The 14,891-nt window shown below is 35.4% G+C and overlaps 3 protein-coding genes across 9 annotated transcripts; 2 read left to right on the top strand and 1 right to left on the bottom strand.

Moving 5' to 3' along the window:
- Positions 1 to 582: 582 nt before the first annotated feature.
- On the top strand, positions 583 to 6,179 carry LOC124304783 (ADP-ribosylation factor-binding protein GGA1). Of its 3 annotated transcripts, XM_046763417.1 has the most exons (11): positions 583 to 1,011; positions 1,232 to 1,392; positions 2,209 to 2,442; positions 2,538 to 2,711; positions 3,436 to 3,655; positions 3,763 to 4,113; positions 4,446 to 4,581; positions 4,769 to 5,127; positions 5,244 to 5,410; positions 5,498 to 5,608; positions 5,689 to 6,179. In XM_046763417.1, the coding sequence occupies exons 1-11, from the start codon at positions 975 to 977 to the stop codon at positions 5,779 to 5,781; spliced, it is 2,043 nt and encodes a 680-aa protein (XP_046619373.1). In that variant the 5' UTR covers positions 583 to 974; the 3' UTR covers positions 5,782 to 6,179. The 3 variants fall into 3 exon arrangements, with proteins under 3 accessions (XP_046619373.1, XP_046619374.1, XP_046619376.1); XM_046763418.1 differs by lacking the exon at positions 5,498 to 5,608; XM_046763420.1 differs by lacking the exons at positions 583 to 1,011; positions 1,232 to 1,392 and adding an exon at positions 1,511 to 1,587.
- Positions 6,180 to 6,404: 225 nt separating this feature from the next.
- Positions 6,405 to 10,675, bottom strand: LOC124304795 (target of rapamycin complex subunit lst8). 5 transcript variants are annotated; one of them, XM_046763460.1, is made up of 9 exons: positions 10,511 to 10,675; positions 10,091 to 10,255; positions 9,721 to 9,843; positions 9,359 to 9,511; positions 8,850 to 8,911; positions 8,055 to 8,205; positions 7,434 to 7,636; positions 7,124 to 7,266; positions 6,405 to 6,736 (listed from the first exon to the last, which is right to left on the bottom strand). In XM_046763460.1, the coding sequence occupies exons 3-9, from the start codon at positions 9,841 to 9,843 to the stop codon at positions 6,612 to 6,614; spliced, it is 960 nt and encodes a 319-aa protein (XP_046619416.1). In that variant the 5' UTR covers positions 10,091 to 10,255; positions 10,511 to 10,675; the 3' UTR covers positions 6,405 to 6,611. The 5 variants fall into 5 exon arrangements, with proteins under 5 accessions (XP_046619416.1, XP_046619418.1, XP_046619417.1 ...); XM_046763462.1 differs by having other exon boundaries at positions 9,359 to 9,495; positions 10,511 to 10,674; XM_046763461.1 differs by having other exon boundaries at positions 9,359 to 9,495; positions 9,721 to 10,000; positions 10,511 to 10,674.
- Positions 10,676 to 10,975: 300 nt separating this feature from the next.
- Positions 10,976 to 13,368, top strand: LOC124304806 (uncharacterized). Its single transcript, XM_046763486.1, has 4 exons — positions 10,976 to 11,107; positions 11,764 to 11,995; positions 12,280 to 12,364; positions 12,489 to 13,368. Exons 2-4 carry the CDS (start codon positions 11,841 to 11,843, stop codon positions 12,768 to 12,770), a joined length of 522 nt encoding a protein of 173 aa, XP_046619442.1. The 5' UTR covers positions 10,976 to 11,107; positions 11,764 to 11,840; the 3' UTR covers positions 12,771 to 13,368.
- The last annotated feature ends 1,523 nt before the right edge of the window (positions 13,369 to 14,891 follow it).

A 14,891-nucleotide genomic window follows, 5' to 3' on the forward strand; every position in this document is an offset into this window, starting at 1 on the left:
ACCGAGCTGAAGCCGTATTTAGAAAGAGAGAGCAACAGCTGGGCCAGAGAGATCAGTAAGTTAGCTGGGGTAGCCTTCGGATATATATTCATTTACCTATACGGTGTCCCGTCACAGCTATTACGCATTATACGGCAATGCCTATGCGAAAATTCGATTTGTGCCTCCGCCGTGGAATGACCATGTAATGACGGATGAATTTGCCATTTTGTTTTCCGTTCGGTAAAAACGCCGTTTGGTTTATCCCAGCCCCCTGACACACGCTGCTAAAGGTGATTCGCAAAATGTCCCTCGATTCTGCCGCCAATCTCCACCACTAGTGGCGCTAGTAGTTGTCTGACGAGGTCGCGCGCAGTCAGCGACACTGATATATATAATCAGCGAGGGCAACGAGCGTGTCAGAAGTCTACTAGTGCCACGTAGAGCAACTAAAAAACGGGGACAAAACGCGTACAATTTTTTAGTATACGTGCAGTGTGGAGTGTCAGGGGGCTGGTTTATCCTATTGCATTAACCGGAAGTTGTAAGCTGTGATGCTATTTCATTGGGAATGATTTCTACATGTGATTTGTATTCGAAGGTTATACTCGGACCGCGATAAGTCATCGAAAATAGAAGATAAAAATAATAATAAAATGTGTTTCTGGAAACTGTTCCATGTTTATTCCGCCAAAGAGTTAATTGGGTATGCATACATAACGAATACCTATTATTCGTAATATTTGGTAACCTTGTGAATTGATCATAAGTGTTGAATAATTCGTTTCGCGGTGAACACCTACGAAATGATAACTGGGTGTTAAAATCGTAAAGCACCGTATTTAAGATTTAAACTGTTATAAAAAATGGTGTAACTAAACCCGTTTCAATTTCGAATTAAAATGTTTTAAATAACGCCGCCTTTCGCGGTATTTAATCTGTCACTGCAAAATTCACATGATTGAATAGTGTCGGTGAATAAATAAATTGCGAACATGGATGTGGTTACTACGAGCCTCGAGGCTTTAATACGTAAGTTTTACACGTATAATAATTCATCGCTCGATTCAAAACAAACGTAACTCACGAATATTCGACCTACTCATGTTCCTCATACCATTTCATTACGATAAAAAAATAATAACCGACATTTCTGACGTGCACCGACCTAGTCCACGTTTACAACGTCGCATTTTAAATACTTGGTAATTATTTACGCAACGACCAAATCATTTTATTTTCCGAATTACAGAGAGGGTTACCAATCCGCAGAATCAATTCACAGATGTTGCAGCTATCGAGGCTTTCTGTGTTATGCTAGGCAAAGAATCTGAAGGTGCGCACATCGCCAGCAAGTTATTGGCAACGCACATTCAGTCGCCTACAGAATGGGAGGCTCTGCAAGCTCTCGCGGTATGTTGTTAAATTAATTGCACTTCCCTTCATCAGTTTACAGTGAATCAGCTGTTTTGAGCTGATGACGATAAGCACTCACAGTCATCTTAGTTTTTTCATTATCTTGATACGTTATCTTCACCCTACCAGAATTGTGGCAAATTTTCTTTGGGTGACATGTAGTTCCTTATTAAACTTGGGATAAATATGATCGTATGAAATTAGTTATATACTTTGAAAATTACCTACGGAAGTGTGAAAAAATAGCTCACTTGCAAAATTGCTTTTCATTTTAAGAATCACACCTAAAAATTCACTTTTTCAACACAAGCTTGTAATTGTTCTTTATGAAAAAACATTTGAAATCTCACTAGAAAAAATTTTAAAGCAATAAAGATTAAGTGCTTTGCCAAAAATAATTAAATGTTGATTTCTTGATCAAGATTACCAAATGCATAAAAGAAAATTGTCTTCTAAATTAAAACAGATTCACGATATATCAAGGAACAAAATTCAAAATATTAATTCCAAATTTAAAGTCAATTACCCAACGGGTTTTGAATTACCATGTATTCATGTTGAATATGGTAGAATATCTGCAAATTTGGTTATTAGGCTTACTTACTACTTTTCACTATTAGAATTAGGGCACTATTACTTCTATTATGTTTACAAATATTTAATTGATACTGCTCTTGAAATATTTTGAATATACAAGGCTTAATATTTGATCAAACTTTGATAGTGTTATAATTATGAAGTGTTTTTAAATTATCTATATCAAATTTTTTTTATCTTTAGTACTTTGGTGTTCTATATTAAATATATTTTCAGCTATTGGATGCTTGCATGAAGCGGTGTGGATCATCGTTTCATGCGGAGGTTGGCAAATTTCGGTTCCTTAATGAAATGATCAAGCTCGTATCTCCAAAATATTTAGGGAGCCGGACACCCGCTACTGTACAACAAATGGTATTGAAGCTTCTTTGTACTTGGACCCAACAGTATCCTGGCGAGGTCAAAATCAAGGAAGCATATGATATGCTTAAAAAGCAAGGCGTAGTGAAGGTTATTTCTTAAAAGAGAAGCTATTGCAGTTAAATCAGCCCACTGACTGTAAATTAAAGATTAGTCGTATAAAATCTTGTTTTGCTTTTCAATAGGAGGATATTGCAGCGCTTTCAGCTGATTCAGAAGACTCGAGTAAGTCTTCAAAATCCAAGCACCCAATATTCGAAGATGATGAAAAGTCGAAGCTGTTGCAAAGATTGTTACAGAGTAAAAATCCTGATGATTTACTAGCAGCTAATAGACTAATCAAAACTATGGTCAAAGAGGTAAGAATTATTGTTTTGTTCATAGGTTGCCAATAGGTTACTCATAATATTACATTAAGCAGGATTACACCGGTCAACACGAATTTTAAGTCTGGATTCTGGACGTCAAATTTTGATATCTTCTACGTAACTAATAAATGAAAAACTCGTTTTATAAGATAAAGTTTTGTTTTTGTAGAAACCAAAACAGTATTTCGGATTTTCCGAAAAATTACCTATTTTCTCAAACATTTATTGGAAAAAACAATTAACCAAACTTCAGTTCTGCATTTAAATCACTTTTATTCTAAAATAATAATTAATTCTCAACTACAAATGCAAAAGAATTGGTAATCAAAGTTTAAAAATGAATATTCTTCGTACTTCTTACATTTTCGTATGGACTTTTCCCCATCAAACCCCAAACGTAATTTCCCATCATGCTCTCATTGTACTACCCTTGATAATGTTAGTAACGATAAAGTTCATCACACCTTGTTGAATACGTTTTCTGTGTTCTTCTGAGTAGGCACTCATATTAATAATGAAGCAAAAACTGAAAAAACTTATTTGTCAATATAAAAAAGACCAAAACAAACTTTATAAGTAATAATTAAAAGTTTTGGTTATTATTCACTGTACAGTTCGAAATTTATTTATGACAATAGAAACTGAAACGAAAAGTTTTTTTAGTTGACCTGTGTTATTAACTTAAAAATTTTATAAGTTGATTTTATCACTTCAGGATGAAAGAAGAGTACAACAAAACTCACGCCGAATCATGGAGTTAGAATCGGTTCACAACAATGTGAGGCTATTGTCTGAGATGTTAGACTCTTTCAACAAGAGTCAAGCTAGTGCGGACGATCTCGAATTAATGAAAGAACTTTATCAGGCTTGCGAACGGTTGAGGCCAAACGTCTTTAGATTAGCTAATGAATCCCAAGATAATCAGGAAATGCTTAGTTAGTATCTATCCTGCTATTCACCAAGAAACATCAACTTGACTTTAGACCAAGTTTATTAGATTATCAACTAAATTTTACATATAGACATTTTACTGATTTTACAGACGAAGTCCTTGCTGCAAATGATGAGCTAGGTCAAGTGTTCGATAAATATATAGCGGTAATTGTTCTTGGTCAACAACCAGGAAAAACGAAAAGCAATGCCACCAATGGATCATCACTATTAGATCTCTCTGCTTCCAATGAACTAGATCTATCAGCACCAGTAACATTACCGGTTAATAAGGCGAATGAATCTGATTCAAAGAACTCTCAAACAGACCTGGAGATGTTGGGTGACATTTTTAGCTCGCTGGAAGTGACTACAACAACAGCAACCACCCAAAATACGCCTTCATTATTATCAGATGCTAGCATTATGCAACCAGTCAGCATTTCCCCTCTAGTCGTTAAAGGTAAGACTCATTCATGTTACGGAGGAACATTCCATGCTACATAACTCGCCTTTCCATGTTCAGTTTCTCATCGGCTTTACAAACTGATAGAATTGATTTATGCATTCATATGAAGTACCACACATCCTAACATATGGGCAATTGTAACACTTGCTATTGCGAAATCCGATTTAAATATTGTAATAACGGTTGTTTAAGCATTACTCATTATTTGCCATTTCAGTTACGTCCAGATATCTAATTCCTACCAAAGAATAACTATATATGATTGATATATTAAAAACGTGTAAAAGGCTATGCAAATTTAATAAATTTTCTTTTAATTACAATAGCGCAAGACTGTACCAACACTGAGAAAGTAGATAGCAAATCTAAAGCACTTGAAGATTTAGATGCCCTAGGGGAGTCTCTACTAAAACAAAATCTCACATCATTTTCTGCTGCTCGTACTCAGTTTAACAATATCAGGTTGGTGTCGTAGTTTTCAGTCATTTTTATCAGCATCACCTTCATCATTCCAATATGTAATACCTATCATGCATGCTGTAAATCAAAAACGAGATAAAAATGTTAATAATATAGTCTACTGATTAATCCGTGTTCATTAATTGTACGCCTTGTGCAATATATTCTAGTGTTTCAATCACTTTTACAGTAAACCACCTGCAAAGGTGCCGATGAATAGTATGGCAAAGCCTCCAATTGAACCAAACCTCAACGGTCCGTCGACAGTGAGTTTAACATCTGAGGATTCTACTTTGGTTGATCTCATGAAAGGCTCCAGACTCAAACCAGAATTGGTAATGAAGGATCAGTCTCACAGTAGTCTACAAAGATTGCCAAATGGTGATGACTCACTTGTCGATATTAGTGACATCACCCAACCAGTAAGTGTGGAAGTGAAACATGCAGATTCTGTAACAACAAAAGAGGTCAAAACGACGCCTGTCTCTATAGAGCCAGAAATAAAACCTTTGACTGATATAAATGTTACACTCGAAAATATCAAGCCAGGTAATTTACACTCATATAAATATGTAGCAGTTAAACTGAAACTTGAGAGAACTGAATTATGGCTGAAGAAAATTTGTACCAAGATAGGTCTCAGTCCTCTTATTATTTTTACACAGGGACAATTCCTCCACTAATGGTGATTGATGAGAAAAATGCAATATCGGTGGTTTTACATTTTGCTAGAGATAGCCCGCGACCTGACGTATCAGTTATTGTTGTTACGACAATGAGCAAGAATTCGAACCCACTTACCAATTACTTATTCCAAGCTGTTGTTCCTAAGGTAAGGTATCGAATGATTATCTTACAATATATGCCAAACACGTACATACACGAATTATTCATTGGGAGTTTTAACATTCTTCAACAGACATGTAAATGTAGACTTCAACCACCATCGGGAACAAACTTGCCTGCACACAACCCATTCTTACCACCATCAGCGATAACGCAGATCATGCTTATTGCAAATCCAAACAAGGTATCGCAAGAATTTGGTTCATTAAGATCTTGGATTTTTTTTCGTACACATCCTGGCTTATGCAAAATGTATTATTTCAGATTTCTGTCTCCTTGAAGTTCATGCTCAGTTATACAATGGAAGATGAGACGGTGACAGAGATGGGGGAGGTGGATAAATTACCAATTGCATAAGATTTACTTAAGAAAGGTTGACCCTATTCGAATTAGCTAATTGGCCCTAGAGAGTCAAGTATAATGGTATGAAACTTACAGTATAGAGACTTTGACCAAGGTCTATGAATTAGTAATAGATAAGTCTCGCAAATCTTCGTACTTCTTGTTTGCTATGCATAAATGCAAATTATACATATTTTATCTTGAGTCAGAGTAACTGCGAATTCACAATTGCGTACCAGAGATCTTGAGTTACAATTGTACATTAAACTTAAAAACGTGATATATACATGTGTATATGTAGTATATTATATATCTATTGATAATACTGTAAACCCTATTTTAAGAGTGGTTATTAATTGACTTACTGCTTGGTGGAAATGACATATTACGTTGCTCATGTAATATCTGTTTTTGCGCAAGAATAAAAAAAATGGACAAGCAACTCCAAACATTGAAGGCAGTGAATTGTTTTTAGCGTTTTCAAAGGTGCGATATACCTATTATATGCAAATCTCTAACGTCATAGGATACTGTTTCATGCTTTTTTTTTTGCTCATTTTCATAGTAATATTTACTCATATTGATCATCTTACAGTACTTGAGAAGGTTGTTGCTAATGAAATAAAAAAATATTAGAGTTATTCAAAAGCACATATTTCATAAGAATATATGTAAAGCGTAAATCCAACACGTATTGCTTCTTGAATATACAAAAAGTAGGACTGGCATTGACAGTTACCTAATGAAATACTTAGAACTAGCAGTGGTACGTCCTACATTTATAGCTATTTCAATATGGTTACAATAACAAAGAGCTTAATGTATTGTACAATATGTTAAATGACTCAAGACGAAACGCGAACCTCATCTCTGAAAGCTAGTGCTGTGATAGCTTTTTGGTGGCCTTGGTATTCTCGCTCGACAACTCCAGTTGCAACATTCCACAATCTTGCAACGCCATCTGAAGAAGCTGTGCAAGCAAATACAAATCAGTATCTAACATTTCTAATAGTTATCTTTAAAAGCTTTCTGCGAAAAATGCAGGAAAATATTATTCAGTCGTATCCATGTGGCTAAAGAAATAAACTATAATTTGGAGCTTGAAAAGTTCCGGTAATAACTGCGTTATGTGTATTTCAAATTATGCGTTTTTTTAGTAACTTGTAAGTGCTTAATGAATGGTAAAATTGATGAGACCTAACTGCAAATAAGAAACTTGTCATAAAATGAATCTTGTATAATTTGTAACGGACACAAAGAGAACCAATTCCACAAGTTGGTTTAATATCATCGTTCATATACCAGCTTCTTCGATTATTGTTAAGATCCTTAACTTTGTTTAGTATTTTAGTCATACCTGTAAATATATACTGAGAATCTGCGCTGAATGCAGCATCCCACACCCATCTTTTCGCCTCATGCTTCAAAATTTGCGTTTCTGTAAAATCGGTCGTTTCCCATACTCTTGCTGTCTGATCGGCAGATGTTGTTACCAAAAGCCTATAAATCAATTGTTTAAATTTTATTACATGTCAAATACAAGGTTAGTAATGATAAACAGTTACCGTAAAACACTAGTGAACACTATTATTAATTGCAGATTATCTGTGGGGTGGCATTTACTCCATTGTAGTTTCAGCAACGCGGTAATGAAGAAATATACTTACGAAGAGTCCGGACTAAACTGACATCTGAGTGCATAACGTTTGTGGGTTTCAAGCTTTTTTCTGGGACTCAATTTAGTAGGTTCTTTGCCTACACCACCAGACAACGCCCATATGTAACAACTTCCCTTATTATTTACAGCAGCCATATGAGTACCTTCCGGATCTATGGCTATGTCCTGTATAGACGCCTCTGCTTCTGGTATCTGAAGATGTAATATCTTTTTGAACAGGGCAATTCATAACAGATTACTATTGTCTTTTGAATATGTTACGATCCGAATTTCTCGCCCCAAAATCATAATTGAGTCGACTTCAGGTTATATAACGATGGAGCTATGTATAAAAAGTACACAAAATTCTTTCCCTGTTTACACATGTTCCAAAAATTTCGAAGTACACATTTTCAACTTTATAAAAACTATTTGTATGCCAAAAATCATTCATTTTCAGCTTATCCTATGTAATCAATGTCAATTAGTTTATTTCCTGAACAACTATGATTTAATTTGTCAATACGTCATGGTTTGAAAACCTGTCGTTTCCAATGGATTTAATGGGAATTACGATATAAAGCCACGTCACAGATACACATAAAATCGATTTTGGGGTAGTATAGATTACCAATTGTTCGTTATGGTCAGATCGAAGGTCCCACAAGTGAATAACACCACTTTGATCACCAACTATTAATTCAGCTTGATTTGGGTGCAGGCATACACAGTTCACTGGGGCTGAAACTTGAAAGATTCTTTGGCACTGCAGATCTCGTGATCTAGAAGAAATAAACATGAATATAATAATGATTATAGTTGATCAGAATTTTAATCCTAATTAGATAATTGATGTCGATGTTATGCGAATTGAATTGATACCAAGCAAATCATGAAGTTGAAATTAACATTATCATCGTATTATTAAATATACAGGGTGAGTCACATCATGTGTCGAGAAAGGGAGGAGTTTAGTTGATGCAAAGTTACACACATATTCGTAGTATTGTACATACATCGACAGTAAAGGTAAATACATCAGACTGGTATTGGTTTACAGGGATCCCATAGATTCTTTGATTGGTTTTATGAATGGACTTCTGGGTTACTAAACTCTTCCCATTTTCAGTACATAAGGCAATTCACTCTGTATGTAATAAAACTATGATATATCATTTAATCGTTTGTATTGTAGTTTTTCATAGAAAACCACTTGATATTTTTTGTTTTAGGACTGTGCAAATATTTGGTGCTTTTTAATATATAAGTATGTCGATGTTTGGTGTATAAAGTTGTCACTGTATTGAAGACTTTCTTATTGTCTATTTCTAACTTCGTTAAACATCAACTTAGTTAATGATTCCTTTGGAACGAACTTTTAATATGTTGATGTGCAGGCTTTGTGATAAAACTGCTCGAATCTTACCTAAGATCCCAGATCCTTGCTGAACAATCTTCGCCCCCTGTATACATCCACTTCCCGTCTTCCTATAAATAAATTTCAGATCCATGTGAAACAACATAACTGATGAAGCGTTGAGATTGCTGAATATTTTTATTGTAAAACATGTGAAAAACTCACATAGACTACCAATCGTATTTATTATATCCATCACATATTTAATAATTATTTCACATATTAGAATGAATTACAATGAAGCTGAAGCTAGCAGCCAGAGTTAGCAGCCAATCGTGTTAAATTTTATGGAAATAGAAAAATGCAGTTCAGTTTATTTATCATTCTATAAAAGCATGGGGGTTCAAGGCATTTCACAACATTTTTCTTTTTGATTTCTCCCTTATTCGAATGAATGAACGTTGGAACGTTTAGCTGTAAGCTTCAGCCTCGTTGAATTACACAATTATAAATTGATGGTTTAATGATTTGTTGAGCTCAAATGTTACTCTTTAATTGTAAAATGAAACATTTATTACCTGAAAACCAAGCCCAGTAACGTTCTTAGCAACGCCATCGTAATTGATAACAGGATTTGGATTACTCGATCCCAAATCATACATACGAATATGTTGATATCCAGCAGCAGCAACAAGCTGCTTATCCGGCGTAATATCTAAAGCATTAACTTGCTAAAGATTTATGAGGAAAAAAATAGAGAACTTTATTCATTGCAATAATATTAACTAAAGTATGAACGTAAATTCATTGGCTACTCGTTATCACGTGTAAGTAACACTCTATACTCTGCCAAATGATATACCTCTCCACAAGGGCCTCAGATTATCACTATCGAAACTATTCTACAATCTTTTCGAAGTATAACGTGTATTAAGGATACAGAGTCCGTGTGTTGAGCTGTCCGTTGACAAATTCCAGTGTGTGCTTGCCATATTTTTATTGTGTGATCGTACCCTCCAGTTACGAATATCACTTGTTCATTTGGAGGCCCATCACCTGTCATCTTTCAATGAGAATGCGAGGCTTATTGATTTGAATCGAATATTCAAAGTACACAGTGAATTTTAAGTTGAATTATGCCTAGTTGATTGTTTTTTTTGTTTATAATATCATGTTGAGGGCATAATTATTTGTTTGTATACAGTGTTTGCAGGTTATACCTGAAAGCAAGAAATTTACAATAAAATCGGAACCTAAAATTAACATATCTACATTGATTAATTGATTTCTTTTTGAGGCTCAACGCTTACTTTTTTAAAAAACGTTCAATTTTAGTTGATACGTATCAATAATAAGATCAGTGAGACAGTTCCTGAAAATTGCTCTGAGCCAGCCAGTTAAATGCACAGTGTTGCCAGATACTTGTCGCACAAATTTCCTAGGGTAACTTTCAAATCTTCCTAGATTCTCCTAACCTGCAAAGAAAATCTTTCTAAATTTCGTTCTAAAATTTTTAACTTACAAAGCGATATTGAATCAAGTTCATATAATGTGATTTAAATATATAATTGGTATGTAGACGTAAAATCCGCCTTTTAGGCTGTCCCTATTCTGAAATACTCTACACTACCAGCAATTCTAGTACTTGCTTTACCGATAGAATCTCATACTCCCTCAAGCATAGATGAAACGACATTTTGAATATTTATTCATATCAACTTTTAACATACCGTGAATGAATAAAAGAGCGTTTGTCCCGTTCTGTTTATAATTTATTGCAAGAGGAGCAGATTTGGTAAGCTAATTCGACTTTGCCATCTTCGCCGTCACACTTGCGCGTGAGTGTGGGACCATTTTTGGCACCCAGAACAAGAAATAAAGCGTAAGCAACAGCATAAGCGTCCCGGGAACGGATTTTTATCGGTTCTCCAAAGAACAAAAGGTAATAATTCTCCCGCCCTCTCTGTCTCTTTACGCATGGGGTGGGAGCCACGAGAGGGGAAGAACAGCTAGACAGGTGCGTGCAGCTATCCGCACTCCTAGGGAAGAGCCGCAGAGAGGGCGGGAGAATTACTATTTTCCATCCTTTAGAGAACTGATTTATATGTCTTCAAAGCGCCGTGCGGCATCAGTTGTTTCCGAGCAGTCGGAGCGAACTTACGTGCTTTCGGTATCAGTTCAACATTCAAACCGTGTTGTTCAGGTTGTGTCACGTTGTTCGATCCGTGTATTTCCACCATACCATCTGTGAATAATACACGAGGAGCAGCGTGTAGCCTGAAGAAAAACCGAGTTACTGAAACAAAAACATCCTGCGAACGTTGCAGGTGAATTTCGTGTCCTGAGTTATCATTGTTTTGTGTTACTTCGGATTTCAGTGATGCGTATTTTTGTTTCTGTGCGTTGCGTGTCACTTTTATTATTATTTTCGGCTGATTTTCGGCAAATGCGCAAATGTAGTTTTTCAAATGACAATATTATTCCTGCGTAAATTTAACTTATTTTCAATAAAACTCATGCTTCGATATTGTGCAACGTATGTGGAATCGTGATAATTTCGGATTTCACTAATTTCCACGTAAATACATTTTTCTTTTTAATAAATTTCGTTTCTTAATTAAAGTCGACAAAGTGCGCGTACCTTAGGCAACTTAGAGTTTGGCAATTCGAACATCTTCTCCCCGGCTTGGCCTTTCGCAGTCGACACAGTAAAATCCTTGAATTGTTAAATTCGAAAGTTTTACTCGCTAGTCATTGAACAACTCGGCTTTTCGAAGAAATTAATTCAATTTCGATTGCCTGTCCGGCACAGCATTCCCAGTATTTCTTTCTTGAATTTTTTGTATTACGAGAATTCGTAATTTCACATTTAATCGCGCCTCATGTGCTTAAACTTGATACTTCAAGGTTACGAGCACAAGTCATTCAGCGTTGTAGCTGACACGCGTCACGAACAGACATTGATCAAACAATTACTGTTTAGGTCGAATCATGTTCATCCGCAATCAACACGGTGCTCGAATCAAGTTTTTACAATAAAACACGGTATTTGCCTACGAAATGAGCAAGTCTCCCGTGACAAACGATAAAGAACAAAAAAACGAAGCTCATTCAAAACCGGCTACTAAAAATGACAAAAAGAACGATGTTCAAATTTTGTACGTTCGAGATACGGGTGATTCGTCTAAAAGACCCATTGTACAAGATGGAATACAGTAAGAAATTAACTCCCACTGTCGCTTTTGAACCTATATTGTACAAAATTATTTAAAAATTTTTATGACAAATTTGTATACCCGCTTAATTTCTAGATTACTTGACTGAATCTACTGTTTGATGTTTTTTTCAAAAAATCATTACATTCATATGCATAAAAAGAAAGGCAACTAATATGATAACTTGCATTTTGTAATATTATTTATTGATTTTAGACTCAATTAAAAACCACAAAAAAAAAGATTTTGTCACATTATGCACATAAATTTATTACTTTTGACAGAAAGGAAGTGATCCGTCAAGAACGCAAATCACAAATCAGTTGGAATAAAAAATATGACTATTTGAGTGGGAACAATTTTCAACGGGTGATTATTGAATTATTGTTACTTACAGTATAATTGTGAATAAAATAGTATGTACAAAAGGTCGATCTCAGTAAGATAATACATAATGTGGATATGCTACAAATATTTTCCTCATACCCCGCAGATACTTGCCGAGGAAGCTGTGAAGGCCGGACTTCCAGAGGATACATTCGTAAAACGCAAAAAAAATGATGCATCAATAACTAAACGTTTTACACATAAGTTGGCTGCCTCGCCACCAATTCCAAAGACGAGTACAGGCATTGTTGGATGGCGATCTTCGCAGGAAGAGTATCGCTTGGAATTTAACGGACCTATGTATATTTCGCCAAAACGAACAACCAGCCCACCACCGGAACCTGATGCCCTTCCAATAACTCATCAACGATGGATATTTCTTGGATGATTACGAAGCAATTACATCAATATCTAACAAGTTCCTTGTAATTTTAACATACATATATAATGTAACTCATTAACGTTCTAACAATATCTCTACTTCACTTCGTGTAATTCTTCTTCTACATAAGACTGCAAAATTTGTAAATTCTATTTGCGGAAATCTATAGAAATATTTTGATAGATCAGAATCCTGTCTCAGAAAAGACCAATGGATTTTTGGAAGCAGATCTCTCTTGAAGCTTCCAAAAGGTCTTACAACCTTTCATCTGTATTATTTTGACAGAGATATCGTAGATAATTAATGAGAATTTGATTATGAAGGATCCGGAAAATCCATCTTTAGGTGATATCAGTCGTCAGTTTCTGTTATCCTATAGATAGTATTATTACACACTTGTATCCTCTGGGTAATACTATTATTAGGGGTTATCGGAAAAGTGCTGAAATTTCCGATAAAATAGTATCGACTTTGTCGGGAATACATGTTCTCAAACTCGAAATTCCTTACAATCAACACGGGCACTGCCATTAATATGTAATGAAGTGGACAGATATGAGCAATTATAATCCGGGCCACTTGATAATAAATTTCTAAACAATCTTGTGTTTGGGGGTCAGTGGACACAGTCGCGATCTAACCAGGTGATATGAGTTGAAGTTGAAAAAAGGAACCTGGATCATGTTTAGATTTTTTTTTAATTACTTTTGTGATAGTGACTGCCTGAGGTTCAGCGGGGTTTGTTAAAGCATGGACTTAAATATTAGTAAGGGTCGAGTCTTACCTAATTTCCAAAATATATTTAAAAGTTGAATTTTTGAGTAGAAAGTTCAGGGTTTTCCGCTGCAAATAAATTGTATTTTTAAAAAATCACGGAAATCGAACGTCAGTTAAGAAATTATTTTTATAAGTCAGCTGCATCTTCTTTGGGAATAAAGATATAAGCCCTGACTGAAGATACATATTGTCTTCAGTTAACGGTACGAGTTGAGTATTAAAAATATGTACAAAATTACACAAGGTACATGTATATCTTCATCCTTTGATTGACTCCATCGACTATAGCTTCCATCCTTTGCATCAAGAAAAGGTTTCTAACTCTGTTAACAGTAAACCAGATGCATGTTTATTGTACATCTATATACATTATTTTTGTTGATCCGATGGAGTTAGATTGACATTGCTGAGTTTGGTGCAAATGATTTGCGTAATTGAAAAGTATACAGCGTCCATACAGGATTATATAAAAATTTGAGTCTTTTCCCGTTCGTCATTCCATAGGCATAATAATATTCGACTCTGCATTATCTGGGCACACGCGATGAGCGATTCATTCATCATTCTATAGGACACGCGCTCGATGTATTCCATAACGATAATATTCATAATTATTCCAACGACTTTTCATTTGTTCTCTCGATCTTGAATTTTCGTAGGCACAAAAGCGAAACGCTGTTTTAGCTAGTCGCAAGTGAAGTATCTACGTTGGGTAGAGAAGCAGAATCGTTTTTCGAAAAGTGTTCATATGAAAGAAATTCAGAGTGACTGTAATGCATCACGGATGCGCTAATTTTAACCAAGATAAAATGGATGCTCCGTATATGAGACAGTATTTAACGCAGTGTCCTGATTTAAAGACCAAAAAAGGTGATTGTCGGCGATTTTTGTGTTTTTGATAGGGAGAGATGAAACGAAGCTTTTTGGATCTTCGAATGTATTTTAACACTCATTTGAAAAGTACGAGCAAAAATTTTCATCATCCAACCGTCGCACAACGGCAGCGTTATTAGCTGGCCCGTTAACTGAAGAATATATCCTTAGTCCAAGGCTGACCATCGAAGGGCCTAGCTGCTTGAGTCTGGAATCGGCAGGAAAGATGAAGTGTGTATTTATTTCTTGTCTGAAATGTGAAAACTAAAATCATTATACATCATATCGTATCATCGTACATCATACATCATATATCATACATAGTATTAAAGTTCGAAACCAAAGTTTGAATGTTCGGATGTTCAGAAAGCGACGTCCCCCAAAAATTTTTTTTTCTCCTGACGTAATCGATCTAAAATCAGCTAGCCGAATTCCTCATTAAGGCTGACGCCGACTAGACCGCGGCGGACGGCGGCG

This window comes from Neodiprion virginianus, chromosome 5, assembly GCF_021901495.1.
Source record: "Neodiprion virginianus isolate iyNeoVirg1 chromosome 5, iyNeoVirg1.1, whole genome shotgun sequence".
NCBI classification, from domain to species: Eukaryota; Metazoa; Arthropoda; class Insecta; order Hymenoptera; family Diprionidae; genus Neodiprion; species Neodiprion virginianus.

Bases quoted from the DNA above. Each gene is read 5' to 3' on its own strand.
- LOC124304806 (XM_046763486.1), top strand. From the start codon at position 11,841: ATGAGCAAGTCTCCCGTGACAAACGATAAAGAACAAAAAAACGAAGCT. The intron at 11,996-12,279 runs GTAAGAAATTAA...TACTTTTGACAG, and splicing joins ATTGTACAAGATGGAATACA to AAAGGAAGTGATCCGTCAAG. The intron at 12,365-12,488 runs GTGATTATTGAA...CATACCCCGCAG, and splicing joins GTGGGAACAATTTTCAACGG to ATACTTGCCGAGGAAGCTGT.
- LOC124304795 (XM_046763460.1), bottom strand. From the start codon at position 9,843: ATGACAGGTGATGGGCCTCCAAATGAACAAGTGATATTCGTAACTGGA. The intron at 8,912-9,358 runs GTAATAAATGTT...ATTTATTTATAG, and splicing joins TTACTGGGCTTGGTTTTCAG to GAAGACGGGAAGTGGATGTA. The intron at 7,637-8,054 runs GTAATCTATACT...TTACATCTTCAG, and splicing joins CTGACCATAACGAACAATTG to ATACCAGAAGCAGAGGCGTC.
- LOC124304783 (XM_046763417.1), top strand. From the start codon at position 975: ATGGATGTGGTTACTACGAGCCTCGAGGCTTTAATAC. The intron at 2,712-3,435 runs GTAAGAATTATT...TTATCACTTCAG, and splicing joins TCAAAACTATGGTCAAAGAG to GATGAAAGAAGAGTACAACA. The intron at 4,114-4,445 runs GTAAGACTCATT...TAATTACAATAG, and splicing joins TTCCCCTCTAGTCGTTAAAG to CGCAAGACTGTACCAACACT.